General features: G+C 39.9%; 2 protein-coding genes across 2 annotated transcripts; both read right to left on the reverse strand.

Moving 5' to 3' along the window:
* Positions 1–7394: 7394 nt before the first annotated feature.
* On the reverse strand, positions 7395–8339 carry Or51a10 (olfactory receptor family 51 subfamily A member 10). The gene is given in 1 exon segment (NM_001000164.1): positions 7395–8339. A coding segment is annotated over 1 exon segment (945 nt).
* A 14261-nt stretch (positions 8340–22600) lies between these two features.
* Positions 22601–23545, reverse strand: Or51a42 (olfactory receptor family 51 subfamily A member 42). The gene is given in 1 exon segment (NM_001000545.1): positions 22601–23545. A coding segment is annotated over 1 exon segment (945 nt).
* Positions 23546–23789: the final 244 nt, after the last annotated feature.

Consider the following 23789-nt stretch of genomic DNA (forward strand, 5'->3'; position numbering starts at 1 on the left):
CTTCTTGGGATAACAAATTTCTTTGATGCCATTCCATGCTAAGAGATGTCAGTAATTATGTTCTAGGATTGTTAGTTAGCTAAAAAGAAAAATTCTGGAATATGCCACACAAAACATTCATGATTTACAATTAGACAATTCAAAAGTAATTCTTTTTTTTTGTCATTTTTTTTTTATTAACTTGAGTATTTCTTATATACATTTCAAGTGTTATTCCCTTTCCCGGTTTCCGGGCAAAATCCCCCTCCCCCCTCCCCTTCCTTATGGGTGTTCCCCTCCCAACCCTCCCCCCATTGCCGCCCTCCCCCCATAGTCTAGTTCACTGGGGGTTCAGTCTTAGCAGGACCCAGGGCTTCCCCTTCCACTGGTGCTCTTACTAGGATATTCATTGCTACCTACGGGGTCAGAGTCCAGGGTCAGTCCATATATAGTCTTTAGGTAGTGGCTTAGTCCCTGGAAGCTCTGGTTGCTTGACATTGTTGTACTTTTGGGGTCTCGAGCCCCTTCAAGCTCTTCCAGTTCTTTCTCTGATTCCTTCAACGGGGGACCTATTCTCAGCTCAGTGGTTTGCTGCTGGCATTCGCCTCTGTATTTGCTGTATTCTGGCTGTGTCTCTCAGGAGCGATCTACATCCGGCTCCTGTCGGTCTGCACTTCTTTGCTTCATCCATCTTGTCCAATTGGGTGGCTGTATATGTATGGGCCACCTGTGGGGCAGGCTCTGAATGGGTGTTCCTTCAGTCTCTGTTTTAATCTTTGCCTCTCCCTTCCCAGCCAAGGGTATTCTTTTTCCTCATTTAAAGAAGGAGTGAAGCATTCACATTTTGATCATCCGTCTTGAGTTTCGTTTGTTCTAGGGATCTAGGGTAATTCAAGCATTTGGGCTAATAGCCACTTATCAATGAGTGCATACCATGTATGTCTTTCTGTGATTGGGTTAGCTCACTCAGGATGATATTTTCCAGTTCCAACCATTTGCCTACGAATTTCATAGACTCGTTGTTTTTGATAGCTGAGTAATATTCCATTGTGTAGATGTACCACATTTTCTGTATCCATTCCTCTGTTGAAGGGCATCTCGGTTCTTTCCATTTTCTGGCTATTATAAATAAGGCTGCGATGAACATAGTGGAGCACGTGTCTCTTTTATATGTTGAGGCATCTTTTGGGTATATGCCCAAGAGAGGTATAGCTGGATCCTCAGGCAGTTCAATGTCCAATTTTCTGAGGAACCTCCAGACTGATTTCCAGAATGGTTTTACCAGTCTGCAATCCCACCAACAATGGAGGAGTGTTCCTCTTTCTCCACATCCTCGCCAGCATCTGCTGTCACCTGAGTTTTTGATCTTAGCCATTCTCACTGGTGTGAGGTGAAATCTCAGAGTTGTTTTGATTTGCATTTCCCTTATGACTAAAGATGTTGAACATTTCTTTAGGTGTTTCTCAGCCATTCGGCATTCCTCAGCTGTGAATTCTTTGTTTAGCTCTGAACCCCATTTTTTAATAGGGTTATTTGTTTCCCTGCGGTCTAACTTCTTGAGTTCTTTGTATATTTTGGATATAAGGCCTCTATCTGTTGTAGGATTGGTAAAGATCTTTTCCCAATCTGTTGGTTGCCGTTTTGTCCTAACCACCGTGTCCTTTGCCTTACAGAAGCTTTGCAGTTTTATGAGATCCCATTTGTCGATTCTTGATCTTAGAGCATAAGCCATTGGTGTTTTGTTCAGGAAATTTTTTCCAGTGCCCATGTGTTCCAGATGCTTCCCTAGTTTTTCTTCTATTAGTTTGAGTGTGTCTGGTTTGATGTGGAGGTCCTTGATCCACTTGGACTTAAGCTTTGTACAGGGTGATAAGCATGGATCGATCTGCATTCTTCTACATGTTGCCCTCCAGTTGAACCAGCACCATTTGCTGAAAATGCTATCTTTTTTCCATTGGATGGTTTTGGCTCCTTTGTCAAAAATCAAGTGACCATAGGTGTGTGGGTTCATTTCTGGGTCTTCAATTCTATTCCATTGGTCTATCTGTCTGTCTCTGTACCAATACCATGCAGTTTTTATCACTATTGCTCTGTAATACTGCTTGAGTTCAGGGATAGTGATTCCCCCTGAAGTCCTTTTATTGTTGAGGATAGCTTTAGCTATCCTGGGTTTTTTGTTATTCCAGATGAATTTGCAAATTGTTCTGTCTAACTCTTTGAAGAATTGGATTGGTATTTTGATGGGGATTGCATTGAATCTGTAGATTGCTTTTGGTAAAATGGCTAGACAATTCAAAAGTAATTCTTTCTGACCTTTTACAATGATTTTTTTTCTTAGTGTGTCATTTCTTTGATGGCAGAGTGCTAACATACACTGGGAAGTTCCTTAGCCTAATTTTGATGATCTCAGACTAAGGTTTTGCTTATTACCAGATTAAAAAACAATTAAGTGAGGGTAAAAAATTAAGTATGGAATCTATCTTGTCAGGAAAACTGAGCTGGAGACTCAGAGCGGCAGAGGTCACCACTGTCACAACATTTTCCTTTGTATATACAGCTCTACTGGGTAAATGTCAAAGACTAATGTTGAGTAAAAAGGAGGAAGTTTTTTGTGAATGTTGTATTTGTGACTGTGTCAGTATTTGTGAGCCAGATCCCAAAATACACACGTGAGGTCAGTAAGAAATATTGTTTAGTGGCCTACTAAGTCTGCTTTTTAAAGAATGGTTGAATCATATTATATCAAAATTATTTCAAAGAGAAGATAAATAGGGATGTTCAATCTACCGTCAAATGTAACTGTCCATTTAAAAATAACTTTTCTTAGCCATATAAAAACTTTTACCTTGCTTTAGGATACAAATAATAATTTTAATGGCATACTCTGTTCACTTTCTCCCTTTCTTTCTCCTCCATAAAAGACAAGTTCTAATGCTTTTCAGAAACACAGGGGAAAGGCTGGAGTTTTCTTGTTTTTGACTCTTGTGGCTGCTCATGCAGTGATTGCTATAACAGAGGTAGCCACGGCGGCAACTCTAACCTAAGCAGACCTAAGCCAACCATCACTGTGTTTTATTGTTGTTGTTCTGAACTCAACAGCTGTTCATATTGAAATAACAAAATATCTAGTTTAGTCCCAGAAAAAATATTTAAAAGATAATCCCTTTACTTCTTATTTTAAGTTCCCCTAGGCCTAGATATAATTTAAGAAAATGAAATATTGGACAGCATTCAAACTAAGATAAATTATAAATAGTTCACAGTTTACAGAATGTATGTGCAGATATGGAAAGTCATACATGTATCCCTGCCATATCCTTGATGCATGGCCCATTCTCATGGCAAGGATTGAACGGAGAAGGATAGAAGCTCAGAGGAACAACTGCAATAGCACAGAAGACATTATCTCTTGCCTTGTAGTTAAGGACTCCGCTATCTTTAAGGAGATGACACTATGAATTTGACTGTGCTCTGATGAGTATATGGGCATCACAAATAAGAATTGAGGTTTCTTCATCTTTTATTTTCTGGGAGGCCACAAGGGTAAGGGGTGAACCTGAGAGGATGGAGAAGAGAACATGATTGGGGTACATTATGTGGAATTTCAAAACATTCAATAAAAACATTATGTTAAAGAAACTCATGAGCTATCTACGACAAATAAAATCTAATATAGAACACAAGAAACCTGCCAGTCACATTGTAGGAAGTTCCATAGGAACTCAAGGAGAGATTCTTCTGAAATAGTCCCCGTGAAGAAAATAACTCCCATGCCCCTGGGAGTGCCTAGGCAGCAGCTTAATTTTCTATGTACCATGAAGCAAAATCAATGAAATGATTTGAAATCTGACCAGCTCTTCTCAGACCACAACTTCTCAGCCACAGAGGCAGTTCTGCTAGACTGGAAATGGTCTTCACCGTCCCAGTGTATTTATAAAATACACAAAGCAGGGCACAATGAGTTCAACTTCCAAGATAGGTTATCTATCCTCAAGGGCATTTCCTCATCAGGTGAGGATTCACTTGGCTAAGGAAAATGTGCTAGGTTTACACAATGAAGTATTACTCAGATGTTAAAAGCAATGTCATCATGACATTTGCAGGCAAATGGATGGAACTAGAAGTGATTATCCTTTGTGAGGTGACCTACACCCAGAAAGACAAACATGGCATGTACTTACTCATAAGAGGTTATTATCTATAAAGTAAAAGACAACCATGCTATAATCCACCTACCCAGAGAAGCTAAGTAATAAGGAAGGCATACGAGGGGGAAAAAGAATCACCTTGAGAAGTGCAAATAGAGTAGTTATTGTGGGTAAACTCGGCGGGGTGCGTGGGTTGGAAACAGGAGGAATCAAGTGGAGTGGAGGGAGGGAGAAAACACTCTGAGAAATGACTAGAATGGGCAGGAGGATATTTTGGAGCAAGGTAGAAACTAGTACAATGGAGACTCCATGAAATCTACAAGAGTAACCTTAGCAGAGACTCCTCATAATGGGAGACACAGGGCCTGAACTGACCATCTTCTGTAACTAGGCAAGGCCTCAAATGGAGGGATTGGGACATCAAGCTAGCCACAAAACCAACTATAGCTTGTCCTGCCATCAGAGTGTTCTGGGAGTGGAACCTAGTGGAATCATCATCAAATAGACCAGAAAGACTTCATCTAGAAAGTGATGGGAGCGTGGGAGTAGCATAGCCAAACACTAGGTAGAGCTCAGGGAAGGGAAGGAAGGATCAGAGTAACCGGAGTGATCAGGGACACACCATGGTCCACAGAGTCAACTGAGTGGAACTTACAAGGACTCACAGAGATCAGGGAGCCTGCAGGGGTCTGACCTAATTCCTCTGTGTATGTGTTATGGCCGAGTAGCTTGGTGTGCTTGTGACAATCCTAACACACTGGGAACAAGTTCTGTCACTGACACGTTTGCCTACCTGTGAGACACTTTCTTTCTTACTAGGTTGCCTTCTCCAGCCTTAGTATGATATAATGTGCCTGGTCTTATTGTAGCTTATTATGCAACGTTTGGTTAACGTCCCCGAGAAGCCTGATCTTTTTGGAGGGGAGGTAGATATGAGAAAATGAGGGGGAGACACTGTTGGGTGGGATGTAATATGTGAGGGAAGAACAAGAGAAGGGGGAAACCACTGCTCCATTACCAACTAGACATGTTTCTAAATCATGGTGAAGACTCATGAGACCTTTGTGACTCTCAGCTAGGAAGGAATTTATCTGTTGCTACTTGTACATCTTCTTTATATTTAGTAAATAAAAGATACATTTCTTCTATTATAAATGAGGGATTAGTTCATCAGATATATGTAATAAAATACAGGAAATTAATTATCCACTAAATGAGTGTTTAATTTATTGACTTCATCTGTGCATGTATAATTATATGCACTTAAGATTTGCTATTGCATTGAAATTCATTTAGACCTCCAAAATTCTTCAATGTGAAGAACAATCTCAGAACTTCTATATATGCCTTTTATCCATCCTTTATAACCTAGAGTAATTAGAGGTCTATAACCAGGTCACATTCTTCAATTGTGGTGTTTGTCTTTCATTATGATTAAGTGTAGTGCAGTGGAATGGTGTTACTGGTGAAGTAAATGTCCACATAAATTGTTTAAAGACATAACAAAAACTGAACACCACAAGACCATATAGTAAAGGTAAATAAATACAAACTGGGGAAACAAGATTTCTGGGTTCTGGGGATTGAACCGAGGACCAGATGCATGCTGATCTAGTACTCTGATACTGAAATACATGTCCATTTCTTTATGGACCTGATATCCATTTCCTACTGTTATTGTTAAATGAGATGAATTTTTCCATAAATATGACCAAGCTATGGCTTAACAGGTGGTCAAATACCTTTTGCTATACTGTGCACAACACAACATCAGTTTTTTTTAATGAGAAAAGTATGTAAAATAATTCTAAAACTCAAACAAATTCCTGTTAAGCATACGTATACAAAGCCTTTGTATAAGAGGGGGACAGGTAGTAGAAATATTGGAAATATTTCATACAATTATTCAGCAGGAAGAGAAATTTGTGATTATGCTTAAGAAATACAACTCAGGCTGTAGTGATGATTCAGTGGTTTAGAGAACTGATTGCTCTTCCAGAGGTCCTGAGTTCAATTCCCAGGAACAATATGGTGGTTCTGAAGACAGCTACAGTGCACTCATATGCATGAAATAAATAAATAAATAAATAAATTTTAAAAGAAAAAAAGAGTAAAAGGAAGAAATGCAACCTAGCACTTAAAAATCCAAATATCTATAAATTTTTTACAAATACATAAAATAAATAACTGTTTCTGACTATAAAGAAAAGTCGTTGGAAACAAAGCAGGTACAAATTAGATAATGTTATTTTATTTATTTTCAGAAAAGATTTTTTCCAAAATAATGAATCTTCTCAGCCAATAAAAATATTACTAATGGGTTCTTAATTGATTTAGAAGTTAATGCCCTATATAAAATACTTTGCTAGTGGGAACAAATACATTATCTCAGAAAGAAAAATTACACATCCATTATTTATGGATTGGGTCCATGTTTACTAAGCAGTAACAAAGCAAAATACACATTTATTAATATAAATAACATAGTTTCCATGCTCAGTACAGGTAGAGTACTTTCCCATATCAATATGATTCACATTTATGGATCTCAGAAAGTTTCTGTCTCTTCATGGCTGTGATTCTATAACTTCCCCATCATGTCTCATCTCTTGGTCTCTGTCTCTGTTGTGGCTTGAAGGGTACTCTTTAGGCAATACTATTCATTGCAGGAACACGAACCCATATTCCTGTATACTATAGGTCACACTGCCGCAACTGGTAAAGGGAATTTCCCCCCTCCGCTAGTCACTAATATCATTTCATCTCCCACTCAACATGCTTATTATCTTCTTGGGAGACATTTACTCTTTCCTTTAGCAGTGCCTGAGTGATGGCAGTACCTGGCACCATGGTCAAATAACTATTGTATAACTTGAAAGTCTGAAGTTTAAAGATATCTAAACTCATTATTCTTTTATTAGATTATATATACACACATGTCTATATGTATATATAGATGTGTTTTTATTACTTGAAAACATAGATGTTACCTGGCATATTGGGAACAGACAAGATCTAATTAAAGGGCCTTTTTTGTTGGTTTGGAGAGAATTAATTTGCAGCAAACTATGACCTAATTAGTTGCATGATGTTTTGAGTTGCAGATTGTGTCTAGGCTGTATCTTACATGTAACACATACTTTGAAATGTATGACCATATCTAATATGTGTGTGTGTGTGTGCTCTACAAACCATCTTGATACACTAAAATATCAAAAATAACTAAAATTTCTAAGCTGTGTAGTTTTTCAGAAAACATATCATTGATCAGAACTTGGTGCCTAATAACATCTTGTGCAGCCTCCTACGAATCTCCTTTGTCTTGATAGAATAGATAATAGGATTGAGCATTGGAGGAACGAAGAGATAGACCAGGGATGTGAACTTGTGCACATACTCTGGAGCATGCTTTACAAATCTGTGGACCATTGACACACTAATCATGGGCACATAGAAGATGAGCACAGCAGAGATATGCGACACGCACGTGTTTAGTGTCTTAAGCCTTTCTTCTCTGGAGGCAATGGCCAGCACAGAGTGCAGAATGAGCACATAAGAGAGGAGGATGAGCACTGAATCAACACCAAAAGCAGAGATGACAATGAAGAGCCCATACATGCTGTTGATAGTGGTATCTCCACACGGTAAGCGTATCAGGTCTGGGTGTAAGCAGTAGGAATGGGTCAGAACATTGGCCTTACAGAAGGGTAGCCTCTTCAGTAGGAAAGGAAGTGGGAAGACCATGCAGAAACTGCGGATGATGATGGACATACCCATGTGGGCCACACGGGCATCAGTAAGCACTGAGGAATAATGCAAAGGATTACAGATGGCTACGTACCGGTCAAAACTCATGGCCAGTAGAATCCCAGACTCTGTCCAGGAGAAAAAGTGTATGAAGAACATCTGGGCCAGGCAGGCATCGAAGGCAGTCTCTGGGATATGAAAACACATAGAAGCAAGCACTGTAGGCAATGTAGAAAAGGACACTCCCAGGTCATTGACAGATAGAAGGGACAGGAAGTAGTACATTGGCTGGTGTAAACTCTGTTCCTCCTTTATGATGAAAAGAATCAGGGCATTGCCTACGATGGAGATAACATACAGCAGCAACAGGAGGGCAGCCAGCCAGTGCTCCAGACTCTCCATCTCTGGGAAGCCCGTTAGTATGAAGCTTGAGGTGCTTGAGGTATTAGTGTGGAAGCTCCTCATTAGGGTTGCCAAGGAGCTGTGAGGGACATGCATGAGAGTGAAGTAAGAAAGGGTCATGGAAAAGTGAAGAGTGGAGCCAGGAAGGGTCTCAAGATAGGAGGGAAATAATGCTTATATTCTTACACCAAATGCCATGGAAAGATCTAGAACTAAATGAATAAACCCTTTCCCTTTCCCATCTCCAGAGACATTTTTTTAAACATTGTCCTTTATTCTTGTGCCACCTTATTTACAGTAGTTTACATTTGTATAATCTGGCCTTTCTTCCCCTGATTTTTAGACATACTCGTAAGTAAGTGCTCAATGAAGTCAGTTCTTAATACATTAAGGCTGATCTATTCTCTCCTATGCCCATTATGACACCATTCGACTAGATTCCAAGTTGTCTTTTTTTTTTCCTGAACTCAAATATCATCCCAGTATCTCACCTCCTGCTTGTTGCTTGAGCCCCTTGCTTATTCACCAGAGTTCAATAACCTCAGTGTCTGCCATTCTTAGTTGCTTTTGACTTTGCTTCCTGTATGTTCATACGTTTCCTTGGGTCAAATGTTCTCAAAATGAACTGTATGCTACATTAATTTAAGAGTCTTAAAATGGTATTCAGGCCACATGCTTAGCCATTGCATCTGAAAGTCTACAAGAAGGACATAGAAATACACTAATAAGAAGTAATATGATATTTTTCTTTCTCAGTCTGGCTGTTTCATTTAATATGATTGTCTTTTGTATATATGTTTTCTTGAAGATGGTATAATTCATTGTTCCTTACAGAAAAATATAATTCATGCTTACATACACAGATACATGTGTACACATACATACATACATTGTCCACATTTACTTTATTTATTCATCTATTGACACACCCTAACATAATTCCAGAGTTTGGCTCTTGCCTTACTGTTTTTATCACAGATAAACACAGTGACAGACATGTGATTCTTTTGTTAGTATCTTTCTCTCTTAGTAAACTGTGAGCTCCAATCATTGTCGGCATTTCCTTTCACTTTTAAATTATATCATATTTGCACTTATCTGTTTAGTGGAAGAACATGTACCAAGGCACATGTAAAAATCATAAGACAGTTTGTAGAAGTTGTTTCCATTCGCCCTGTGGGTCCCAGGAACCAAGCTCAGGCTGTCAAGTTTGGTGGCAGCTACCTTTGCCGGCTAAGCTGTTCCCCATCTCCATTCTAATTTTCTTCTATGAATAAACCCTTTCCCTTTCCCATCTCCAGAGGTATCCCTGGACCCTTTTTTTGGCAGGTAAATTGGTACACAAATCCTTGAACTGGGACTCTGATATTACTAGTTCTAGTTTTAAATTTTTAGAAGATGTTGTTAAGTTGGTAAACTACTTTAATAACAATATACTGACACCTAATTTTAACTGTAAAATCCTTCATAGGAGTAAATTAATCTGAATTCACATACTTTCACAAGCACCAACTATAAATTTAACTTTCTAATAAACTATTTCCACATTTAAAGAATATGAAAATACAGAATACAGTACTTAATGGGAATATTAGGTCTCTAGTGCAAGTCACCCACTGAAGGAGTGACAAATAAGAAAGCAACAATGAGAGAAGCTTCTTAGAGCATGAGAATACCTGTCTCCAAACAGCTTTCCTAATTCCAACCAGTTTCCCAACCAAAAGCTCTCTTGTACAGTTCTTGTTTACTACTTGATGAGAATATTCGAGTTAATAGCAGTGAATCATTGATTCTGATTAAAACTATCCATGACAAACAAACAAACAAACAAACAAACAAAAAAGCAGATGCCTCTCTGAGGCTTTATGCCAGGACTTGTAGATGGAGAGCCAGGCCAGCACAGTGGGATTGCAACTGCTTGGGACTAGATACGGAATTGACAGGCTTTCCTGAAATCTTTGCACCCTAGTCATCTCAGAATATCAGAGTTAAGTAAAAGGTTCATAAGGATCTCTGTGAGAAAAGGGCTGAGGTCCTTGTTTACCTCCTCAGGGTAGATTTGGTAGCTGTGAGAAAAGAGTAGCCAACGTACTTGTGCAGAGGAGAAACACCAAGCACTCTACATCCTCAGAATGCAAGTCTGCTCTTCATACTGTGCTCGTCTGTATCCACTCCTGCTCTGGGATCTATAGCACTGCCCCTTAAGAGTCCCCTGAGCCTAGTAAGAACAACTGAGGAGATGGCTCGGGCAATGGGAAGTATGAAAACTCTTGAGTAAATGTGCTCCCCTGTGCTCTATCATTTCTCCCACTTAAATATACCAGTGAAGTTGAGAGTCAAAGCTCATTTCTTCATTTTCTAAAACTGAGCCTCGGAAACTGCTTATTCTGTAAACCAGCATCAGGGTTGGACAGTTTCTGAGACCTGTGGCTTCCTACTGATTCCCAGAAGAGCTTTTCCCACTAACCTTCGCATGACTCAAACAAATTTCAAGGATTAACACAACCAGTAAAATCTAAGTTATATGGCGTCAACAAACAGGATAACCATCTTTATTTGTATAGAAAGTCACCTTATTAACTGTTAAAAGTCTTGCAGGAATCTGTTTGATGGCTTGTTACCATGTGACCAGACCTGTATTCAAAGGCAGCTTCATTAGGCTGAGAAGATGGCCCAGTGGTTCCAAGCACTGGCCGCTCTTGCATGTGACCCGAGTTCAGTGTCAGCACCCACAGAGCAGTTCACAAGCATCTGCAACTCAAGTCATGTGAGATCTAATGGTGTCTTTTTGTCTCCAGGAGTACCAGTTATACAGGTGATGTGCTTACATATGTGTAGGGACAGCATTCATGCACATAAAAAGAAAAAATACATTTAAAATTAAAATTTTAAATATAGCCATCATGTTTATTTATTTATTTTAATCTTTAGATTTCATGTTTGTAAAATGAAAAATAAATCCTTTACGTATGAGCACATGTGATCCAACAACACATAGCAAAAGGTTGAGAAACTCTTGAAAAAAAATTTTCTAATAAATAAAATTATCATGCTAGCCTGTGAATATGTTTTATATAGATATATATGTGTCTATAGGACATGAAACTAAAAGTACATCTTAATGAACAAGGAGATTAACCCAATAGAATGAGAAGAAAAGGGAGAAAGGAATGTCTTCAAAATAAACTTATGACATATTTTTATACAAATATCTTTATGACATTCACCTATATGTACAAAGAATATATACCAATAAAAAGCACAAATGAGCAGGTGTGTTGTTTTATTTACTAAATTTAACTGGTGCACTAGAAATCACATCTTGTTTTTCCTATAACATTAAATAAAAGTACAAAGTGCACTGTGTCAAAGGAATAGAACCATGAGTACACAAAACCATAATTGTCAATTAGAAAGTAAAATAGTCTGAATAATGTCTCTCTGATGTCATCATTGGAAGCACACTGGTTTTTCTCCATTTCTACTAGAAAATGGAAATGGGAAAACTGCTGGAAAAAAAGATGTGTCCCATTTTATTTCCTGTTTAAAATCAAAGAGAAAATAAGTATCACTTCAACACAACTTAGACAAATGACCAAAAACAAAACTGTATTCACAGGAATCCAAACACAAACTGGTGATTGACATCTCACAAGCTGCTTGATGGTCCTCAGGAAATATCGCATAATCCCTAGCACTTGTGCATCTGTGCTCAGCATCTACGCTGCTTTACCCACAGTACAATGAAATGGTACTAGCCTACATAACTGTCAACTGATGAATGCATGATGAAAATGTGGTATACACACACACACACACACACACACACACACACACACACACACACACACGGGAATTCTATTTGTCTGTGTGTAACTTGGAATAACTATAAATACCTGTAAAGCAGAAAAGGACCATGGGAGGAGGGGAAAGAACTCTAGTGAGGTGAGGACAAGGGTATTAAGAAGAGAATGCTGAGAAATGGGGGGAGACTTAACTAGGGATGTATAAGAGAGTAATAGACAAGAAGAGAAAAGGAAAAATAATAAATAACACTAAAGGTGTTCAAAAATCTATAGGGAAACATTACTTTATATGCTTACCTTAAAATACGTGTATAAAATACATACATACATATACATATATACTGTTAATTCAGTTATCCCCTCACAGTGGGATAATGTACGTCCCAGAGGTTATAGACTCTCTAACAAAAAGCCAAGTGTCAGTCCATAAAACTTCCCTCCAAGTTATTGGTAAGGGTGAAATCCAAGTCACCACCACTATCACTCCCCCGAGATACACACACACACACACACACACACACACACACACTCACACGCACACACACATACACACTCACACACACACGCACACACACACACGCACACACACATACACATGCACACACTCACACACACTGATGCTGTTGTTCTTGGTTGCCTGCCAGAACATCAAAGTAAGATCCTATTGCTGAAAGTATCACACACTTTAGTCACAGGAGTTGGAGACATCTCGCTGGTAGTGATCTAGAAGTGTCCTGACTGAAGCCTAACTCTCATTTTATACTTGGAAGGTACTATGTAAGCTGCCAAGGGAGAAGAGTTACCAACAGTTTTACCCACCTCTAAAGCTTGAGAACCTCAACCATAACAAGACCTGCAAAATACAGTAACAGTGCAATAGTGACAGTTGAATCTTTGGTGCAACCAACTGTCCTTGCCTGGTCAGCTGCCTGGTACTGCCAATCAAGTTATGAACCTATGACTGGAAAGATCATGGGCCCTAGGATAAAAAAAAATCCTAGCACTCCTACATAACCTACACAATAGAGTTTCCGACTGCCCTCTAAACGCTCATTCTTATACACATGGATAAGTGCAGCTCTCACTTCTCATCAAAGGAGCTTCGTTTTGAGGTAGATGGAGATTAGCAGAGAGACACACACAGCTGGCCAAAATGCAGAGAATAAGTGGCTAAGGGGTTCTCACGCCCAAATGAGACATCTATGACATAACTGTTATACCTGCGGCTCAGGGAAACATCATGGAGGAAAGGAGGAGAAAAGATTGTGAGGACCTAGACAAGGACAGTGGCTGAAGAATACTGTCTCCAGCTGGACAGGAGGGTTCTTCCCATGGCTTCTCAACAAAATAACTGCCTGAAAAGACAATGTCTATAAACGTCCCAACATAGGTGGAGGAAAATTTCACAAGAACCTATCCCCAGATGAAAAGATACAAGCAGTCGAGAGGGAGGGAGAACCGATAGTTGTTTGCTTATTTATTTTCTTCTGTTTCCCGGGATGAGACCCTAATCCTAAGCACACAGTCCTATACTAAAGCAAGTAATAGTAACATTAGATTCAGTAGTGTGTGTGTGTGTGTGTGTGTGTGTGTGTGTGTGTGTGTGTGTGTGTGTGATATAGAAGAAGTTATGAACTCAGAAGGGACTAGTTGGAAGGACATGGAAGGAATGTTATAAATACAGTGTTCCCATGTATAAAATCCTTGAATTAAAAATGAAAACCTATTTAAAAAAATAAATACATGAAGTTGAGAAGGTAGTTGGAGATGTTGAATGGATCTGGGAAAAGAAATTGGGGAAATTGGAAGATGGATATGATCAAAGTAAATTGCTTGCATATATTAAATTCTCAAAGAATTAGTGAAATTTTTTTAAAATTATAAACCTTATAATAATGATCCTTTTAGCATAATTGGATGTTTCTGATGAAAATAAATTTAGTGTGTGTTCCCTTGGAAGCAAAAAGCTTCTTCCATTGAAAACTACAGTAAAAAAGTGAGAGACTCTGCGATTGAGAGGAAGGGAAATTAAAAGAGATTAACTTTAGTGTTGTGGTCCTCTGTCTACTTGGGGAGGTGAGATGCAGGGAGTTTGACTGCCATTATCCCACGCAGCTGCCAGGGTGGGTGCTTGGTTGTAAGGAAGCCCAGAGTGGGGTTCTCAGGCTCCTGGATATCCAGGCACCACTGGAAGTTGCAGAAGAGCAGAGAACAGAGTAGGGGGTTCACTGGCTGTGTCTAAGCTAGTCCCACAGAGATAGTCTTTGCCTTGATGGCTGCAGACTTGGTGGTAGTTGTGGCTGGGAGCATAGAGAAGCCTTCTACTGGAGATTAAGCTGCAGCTCTGTAGGCTAAGGCCTTCTCCATGGCTCCCCACTGTAGATCTCGATGAAAACAGGCAGTCCATGGTTCTAAACAGTTTATTGTCATGGTGGAAAGTGGATATGTAAAACCATACCCCACTTCTCAGGGTGGACCTGAGATTAAATACCTATTGCAGGGAGGAGTGTCTGTGAAGGGAAGTTTATTGGCACACCCTCCAGACCCATAGGTACCTCATTAGCATGAAGAACCCTGTTCTGAGCCTGCTTGACTGTGGTCATGCCTCTTCCTATTGTCTTGGTCTGAGATGTTAGGGATGCCTCATCTACATGTGGAAGGGCTTGGGGAATTGCCCTTACATGACTGTTGGCCATGAATCTATGGGGGCCTGCGGCTATGTGACAGGGTCCTGGTGCTGGGAGCAGGCGAAGCTTCTACCATCCCTTCAGGGTCTCCAGAGCTTCAAGCCTTTAGCTCAACCTTACTAGGCTTCTTCTCATGGTCCACCACCCTGCAATTAATAAAGAAAGTAGATGAAGTCATTAACTAGGGAGATGTGCATCTAATTCTGAGGGAGGTATTCCTTTAGAGCTACTACTAATTACACATATACTTTACTATGTTACTCAGAACTATAGAGATTTCTAAAAGTGGGGTGCATTTTAATGATATAATGTATGTAAGCCAAACTAGTTAGGGGACTGAAGCAGGAGAATCAACCTGACAATTGTAGCAACAGTCACTCCCTACTCCGTGTACATATAGGTGGGCATAGATCCCAACATAAAACACACTTCAACACACACACACACTGTACTGTATCTCCACCATGGAAAGGCATAAAATGTTGACGTTTCATTTTAAATTGGAGCACATTTCCTAGAGGTGGGTCTACTCTGCAAGTTTATTAAAGATCAAAATTGGATGTTTTTCCTTCTGTCCCACACCCACTGATTACGTTTTTTAAAGCATTTCAATTATCTTAGTAGCACATTATTATATCATATTCTAAGTTGAATCACCCTACATAGTACCGGTATATCTATTACTCAAACTCTCCTGTAATTTTGATTCTTTTATTAACAGAGGCTGAACATATGATTATACACAATTGATATATACAATATTGGGGTTGGGGATTTAGCTCAGTGGTAGAGCGCTTGCCTAGCAAGCACAAGGCCCTGGATTCGGTCCCCAGCTCCGAAAAAAAAAAGAAAAAAAGAAAAAAAAAAGAAAAAAAAGATATATACAATATTAGTTCAATATTGAAATTTAACTAAAAATTTAACTAAATTTCACTATTAGTAAAAATGAACTCTTTTGAGAGAGAGACCCAACAGCCTGGTCAGGTGGGCACTCCTGAGGCTGCAGAGCGGAAGAGACCACCAACACTGCTCACCCCTGCCCACATCCCTGGCCCAAGAGGAAACTGTATAAGGCCTCTGGGCTCCGGTGGGGGAGGGCCCAGGAGCGGCAGGTCCCCTGCCTGAGACACCGCCGGAACCTGAAGGAAACAGACCGGATAAACAGTTCTCTGCACCCAAATCCCGTGGGAGGGAGAGCTAAACCTTCAGAGAGGCAGACAAGCCTGGGAAACCAGAAGAGACTGCTCTCTGTACATACATCTCAGACGCCAGAGGAAAACACCAAAGGCCATCTGAAACCCTGGTGCACTGAAGCTCCCGGAAGGGGCGGCACAGGTATTCCTGGTTGCTGCCGCCGCAGAGAGCCCATGGGCAGCACTCCACGAGTGAACTTGAGCCTCAGAACCACAGGTAAGACCAAATTTTCTGCTGCAAGAAAGCTGCCTGGTGAATTCAAGACACAGGCCCACAGGAACAGCTGAAGACCTGTAGAGAGGAAAAACTACACGCCGGAAAGCAGAACACTCTGTCCCCATAACTGACTGAAAGAGAGGAAAACAGGTCTACAGCACTCCTGACACACAGGCTTATAGGACAGTCTAGCCACTGTCAGAAATAGCAGAACAAAGTAACACTAGAGATAATATGATGGCGAGAGGCAAGCACAGGAACCCAAGCAACAGAAACCAAGACTACTTGGCATCATCGGAGCCCAATTCTACCACCAAAACAAACATGGAATATCCAAACACACCAGAAAACCAAGATCTAGTTTCAAAATCATATTTGATCATGATGCTGGAGGACTTCAAGAAAGATGTGAAGAACTCCCTTAGGGAAACACAGGAAAACATTAATAAACAAGTTGAAGCCTGCAGAGAGGAATCGCAAAAATCCCTGAAAGAATTCCAGGAAAACACAATCAAACAGATGAAGGAATTAAAAATGGAAATAGAAGCAATCAAGAAAGAACACATGGAAACAACCCTGGATATAGAAAACCAAAAGAAGAGACAAGGAGCTGTAGATACAAGCTTCACCAACATAATACAAGAGATGGAAGAGAGAATCTCAGGAGCAGAAGATTCCATAGAAATCATTGACTCAACTGTCAAAGATAATGTAAAGCGGAAAAAGCTACTGGTCCAAAACATACAGGAAATCCAGGACTCAATGAGAAGATCAAACCTAAGGATAATAGGTATAGAAGAGAGTGAAGACTCCCGGCTCAAAGGACCAGTAAATATCTTCAACAAAATCATAGAAGAAAACTTCCCTAATCTAAAAAAAGAGATACCCATAGGCATACAAGAAGCCTACAGAACTCCAAATAGATTGGACCAGAAAAGAAACACCTCCCGTCACATAATAGTCAAAACACCAAACACACAAAATAAAGAAAGAATATTAAAAGCAGTAAGGGAAAAAGGTCAAGTAACATATAAAGGCAGACCTATCAGAATCACACCAGACTTCTCGCCAGAAACTATGAAGGCCAGAAGATCCTGGACTGATGTCATACAGACCCTAAGAGAACACAAATGCCAGCCCAGGTTACTGTATCCTGCAAAACTCTCAATTAACATAGATGGAGAAACCAAGATATTCCATGACAAAACCAAATTTACACAATATCTTTCTACAAATCCAGCACTACAAAGGATAATAAATGGTAAAGCCCAACATAAGGAGGCAAGCTATAACCTAGAAGAAGCAAGAAACTAATCATCTTGGCAACAAAACAAAGAGAATGAAAGCACACAAACATAACCTCACATCCAAATATGAATATAACGGGAAGCAATAATCACTATTCCTTAATATCTCTCAACATCAATGGCCTGAACTCCCCAATAAAAAGACATAGATTAACAAACTGGATACGCAACGAGGACCCTGCATTCTGCTGCCTACAGGAAACACACCTCAGAGACAAAGACAGACATTATCTCAGAGTGAAAGGCTGGAAAACAATTGTCCAAGCAAATGGTCAGAAGAAGCAAGCTGGAGTAGCCATTCTAATATCAAATAAAATCAATTTTCAATTAAAAGTCATCAAAAAAGATAAGGAAGGACACTTCATATTCATCAAAGGAAAAATCCACCAAGATGTACTCTCAATCCTAAATATCTATGCCCCCAATACAAGGGCACCTACATACGTAAAAGAAACCTTACTAAAGCTCAAAACACACATTGCACCTCACACAATAATAGTGGGAGATTTCAACACCCCACTCTCATCAATGGACAGATCATGGAAACAGAAATTGAACAGAGATGTAGACAGACTAAGAGAAGTCATGAGCCAAATGAACTTAACGGATATTTATAGAACATTCTATCCTAAAGCAAAAGGATATACCTTCTTCTCAGCTCCTCATGGTACTTTCTCCAAAATTGACCACATAATTGGTCAAAAAACGGGCCTCAACAGGTACAGAAAGATAGAAATAATCCCATGCGTGCTATCGGACCACCACGGCCTAAAACTGATCTTCAATAACAATCAAGGAAGAATGCCCACATATACTTGGAAATTGAACAATGCTCTACTCAATGATAACCTGGTCAAGGAAGAAATAAAGAAGGAAATTAAAAAACTTTTTAGAATTTAATGAAAATGAAGGTACAACATAACCCAAACTTATGGGACACAATGAAAGCTGTGCTAAGAGGAAAACTCATAGCGCTGAGTGCCTGCAGAAAGAAACAGGAAAGAGCATATGTCAGCAGCTTGACAGCACACCTAAAAGCTCTAGAACAAAAAGAAGCGCATACACCCAGGAGGAGTAGAAGGCAGGAAATAATCAAACTCAGAGCTGAAATCAACCAAGTAGAAACAAAAAGGACCATAGAAAGAATCAACAGAACCAAAAGTTGGTTCTTTGAGAAAATCAACAAGATAGATAAACCCTTAGCCAGACTAACGAGAGGACATAGAGAGTGCTTCCAATTTAACAAAATCAGAAATGAAAAGGGAGACATAACAACAGATTCAGAGGAAATTCAAAAAATCATCAGATCTTACTATAAAAACCTATATTCAACAAAACTTGAAAATCTTCAGGAAATGGACAATTTCCTAGACAGATACCAGGTACCGAAGTTAAATCAGGAACAGATAAACCAGTTAAACAACCCCATAACTCCTAAGGAAATAGAAGCAGTCATTAAAGGTCTCCCAACCAAAAAGAGCCCAGGTCCAGACTGATTTAGTGCAGAATAGTACCAAACCTTCAGAGAAGACCTCATACCAATATTATCCAAACTATTCCACAAAATTGAAACAGATGGATCACTACCGAATACCTTCTACGAAGCCACAATTACTCTTATACCTAAACCACACAAAGACACAACAAAGAAAGAGAACTTCAGACCAATTTCCCTTATGAATATCGACGCAAAAATACTCAACAAAATTCTGGCAAACCGAATCCAAGAGCACATCAAAACAATCATCCACCATGACCAAGTAGGCTTCATCCCAGGCATGCAGGGATGGTTTAATATACGGAAAACCATCAAGGTGATCCATTATATAAACAAACTGAAAGAACAAAACCACATGATCATTTCATTAGATGTTGAGAAAGCATTTGACAAAATTCAACACCCCTTCATGATAAAAGTCCTGGAAAGAATAGGAATTCAAGGCCCATACCTGAACATAATAAAAGCCATATACAGCAAACCAGTTGCTAACATTAAACTAAATGGAGAGAAACTCGAAGCAATCCCACTAAAATCAGGGACTAGACAAGGCTGCCCAATCTCTCTCTACTTATTCAATATAATTCTTGAAGTTCTAGCCAGAGCAATCAGAGAAGAAAAAAGGAGGTCAAGGGGATACAGATCGGAAAAGAAGAAGTCAAAATATCACTGTTTGCAGATGATATGATAGTGTATTTAAGTGATCCCAAAAGTTCCACCAGAGAACTACTAAAGCTCATAAACAACTTCAGCAAAGTGGCAGGGTATAAAATTAACTGAAATAAATCAGTAGCCTTCCTCTACACAAAAGAGAAACAAGCCGAGAAAGAAATTAGGGAAACGACACCCTTCATAATAGACCCAAATAATATAAAGTACCTCGGTGTGACTTTAACCAAGCAAGTAAAGGATCTGTACAATAAGAACTACAAGACACTGAAGAAGGAAATTGAAGAAGACCTCAGAAGATGGAAAGATCTCCCATGCTCATGCATTGGCAGGATTAATATAGTAAAAATGGCCACTTTACCAAAAGCAATCTACAGATTCAATGCAATCCCCATCAAAATACCAATCCAATTCTTCAAAGAGTTAGACAGAACAATTTGCAAATTCATCTGGAATAACAAAAAACCCAGGATAGCTAAAGCTATCCTCAACAATAAAAGGACTTCAGGGGGAATCACTATCCCTGAACTCAAGCAGTATTACAGAGCAATAGTGATAAAAACTGCATGGTATTGGTACAGAGACAGACAGATAGACCAATGGAATAGAATTGAAGACCCAGAAATGAACCCACACACCTATGGTCACTTGATTTTTGACAAAGGAGCCAAAACCATCCAATGGAAAAAAGATAGCATTTTCAGCAAATGGTGCTGGTTCAACTGGAGGTCAACATGTAGAAGAATGCAGATCGATCCATGCTTATCACCCTGTACAAAGCTTAAGTCCAGGTGGATCAAGGACCTCCACATCAAACCAGACACACTCAAACTAATAGAAGAAAAACTAGGGAAGCATCTGGAACACATGGGCACTGGAAAAAATTTCCTAAACAAAACACCAATGGCTTATGCTCTAAGATCAAGAATCGACAAATGGGATCTCATAAAACTGCAAAGCTTCTGTAAGGCAAAGGACACGGTGGTTAGGACAAAACGGCAACCAACAGATTGGGAAAAGATCTTTACCAATCCTACAACAGATAGAGGCCTTATATCCAAAATATACAAAGAACTCAAGAAGTTAGACCGCAGGGAAACAAATAACCCTATTAAAAAATGGGGTTCAGAGCTAAACAAAGAATTCACAGCTGAGGAATGCCGAATGGCTGAGAAACACCTAAAGAAATGTTCAACATCTTTAGTCATAAGGGAAATGCAAATCAAAACAACCCTGAGATTTCACCTCACACCAGTGAGAATGGCTAAGATCAAAAACTCAGGGGACAACAGATGCTGGCGAGGATGTGGAGGAAGAGGAACACTCCTCCATTGTTGGTGGGATTGCAGACTGGTAAAACCATTCTGGAAATCAGTCTGGAGGTTCCTCAGAAAATTGGACATTGAACTTCCTGAGGATCCAGCTATACCTCTCTTGGGCATATACCCAAAAGATGCCTCAACATATAAAAGAGACACGTGCTCCACTATGTTCACCGCAGCCTTATTTATAATAGCCAGAAAATGGAAAGAACCCAGATGCCCTTCAACAGAGGAATGGATACAGAAAATGTGGTACATCTACACAATGAAATATTACTCAGCTATCAAAAACAACGACTTTATGAAATTCGTAGGCAAATGGTTGGAACTGGAAAATATCATCCTGAGTGAGCTAACCCAATCACAGAAAGACATACATGGTATGCACTCATTGATAAGTGGCTATTAGCCCAAATGTTGAATTACCCTAGATCCCTAGAACAAACGAAACTCAAGACGGATGATCAAAATGTGAATGCTTCACTCCTTCTTTAAATGAGGAAAAAGAATACCCTTGGCTGGGAAGGGAGAGGCAAATATTAAAACAGAGACTTAAGGAACACCCATTCAGAGCCTGCCCCACATGTGGCCCATACATATACAGCCACCCAATTAGACAAGATGGATGAAGCAAAGAAGTGCAGACCGACAGGAGCCGGATGTAGATCGCTCCTGAGAGACACAGCCAGAATACAGCAAATACAGAGGCGAATGCCAGCAGCAAACCACTGAACTGAGAATAAGTCCCCTATTGAAGGAATCAGAGAAAGAACTGGAAGAGCTTGAAGGGGCTCGAGACCCCAAAAGTACAACAATGCCAAGCAACCAGAGCTTCCAGGGACTAAGCCACTACCTAAAGACTATACATGACTGACCCTGGACTCTGACCCCATAGGTAGCAATGAATATCCTAGTAAGAGCACCATTGGAAGGGGAAGCCCTGGGTCCTGCTAAGACTGAACCCCCAGTGAACTAGTCTATGGGGGGAGGGCGGCAATGGGGGGAGGGTTGGGAGGGGCACACCCATAAGGAAGGGGAGGGGGGAGGGGGATGTTTGCCCGGAAACCGGGAAAGGGAATAACTCTCGAAATGTATATAAGAAATACTCAAGTTAATAATAAAAAAAAAAGAAATACTCAAGTTAATAAAAAAATGAACTCTTTTAATATAATTTACATAGAATAATATTTAACTATTCTTACATGCCAGATAGATTCCATATTATATAAAATAGTTTTAGGTTATTTGAGTAGATATGTATGTGAGAGAGAGACAAAAATTTTAGATATCTCTTAACCAAATTCTTTCGGGAAAGCAAGATATTTCCCATTAATACAATGCTTTGATGTTAATAAGAAATCCAAGGTGATATAAGATTTTAAAGAAAATGGGAAAATACCATTTACTTTTCATTTTAAAAAGAAGGGAATGAAATTTATGATTATTTAATAAATTATGACATGACCTATGCCAGAGACTGTTGTTGTGAACCCTAACTATCTGATAACAAGGATACTAATAGAAATGTCTATTTGGAACAAAAAGTTAAAAATCCCAGGTCAAAGACAACTTTGTGCAGTCAAGACAAATGTCCTCTGAACTTAGACTTTACAATATTATCCAGCTCAAATCTTGGTCCCCAGCAGGATTTTGCAGAGCCTCCGGCGAATCTCCTTGGTTTTGATAGAATAAATTACAGGATTGAGCATTGGAGGCACAAACAGATAAACAAGTGATAGGAGCGTATGCACATAGCGTGGGGCATGCCTCCCATAGCGAGCAGCCATGGACACGCCTACCATGGGCACATAGAAGATGAGCACAGCACACAGGTGTGACACACATGTGTTCAGAGTCTTCAGCCTTTCTTCCTTGGAGGCAATAGCAAGCACGGAACGAAGTATGAGAATGTAAGAGAGGAGAATGAGTGCTGAATCCAGCCCAAAGGTAGAGATGACTATGAACAAGCCAAATATATTATTAATGGTAATATCACCACAGGGTAGGAGAATCATGTCTGGATGCAGACAGTAGGCATGGGAGAGCACATTAGCCTTGCAGAAGGGCAACCTCTTCAGAAGGAAAGGTAATGGGAAAATCATGCAAAAACTTCGAAGAAAAACACACACTCCCATCCACACCACCTGGGCATCAGTGAGCACTGTGGAATACCTCAGTGGGTTACAGATGGCTACATAACGATCAAAGCTCATGACCAGCAGAATCCCAGACTCCATGAAAGAGAAAAGGTGGATAAAGAACATTTGGGACATGCAAGAATTAAAACTGATCTCTCTTAAGTGGAAGCAAAACACAGCCAGGACAGTGGGCAGTGTGGAGAAAGACACACCCAGGTCATTGACTGAGAGCAGAGACAGGAAGTAGTACATGGGCTGGTGTAGACTCTCTTCCTCCTTGATGATGAAAAGGATCAGGGCATTGCCCACTATGGAGACAGTGTAGAGGACACCAAGGAGCAGGAACAACCAGTGCTGGGAAGTCTCCAGCCCTGGCAGTCCTGTCAGGATGAAGGGAGGCAACCCAGAGCTGTTCTGGGCTTCCCCTCTCATTCTGGAACTTCTTCTTAGATGCTCAGACCTCTGCCCTATAAAGACAAATATGTAATATTGTATGTCACATCTGGAGAGTGTACCTCTTATGCCATCTAATTCCTCATTATGAGGGCACCATTCACTCTTGTCTCCTCATTGAAACAAAAATTTTGAATTCCTTTAGCTGCCCCCAATGAACTCCTCTGAAACAACAGGTGTTCTGACATCTTCTTTGCCTAGGCATATTGCTTTTCTTTCTTTC

This window comes from Rattus norvegicus, chromosome 1 (genome assembly GCF_021556685.1).
Source record: "Rattus norvegicus strain SHRSP/BbbUtx chromosome 1, alternate assembly SHRSP_T2T, whole genome shotgun sequence".
Lineage (NCBI taxonomy): Eukaryota > Metazoa > Chordata > Mammalia > Rodentia > Muridae > Rattus > Rattus norvegicus.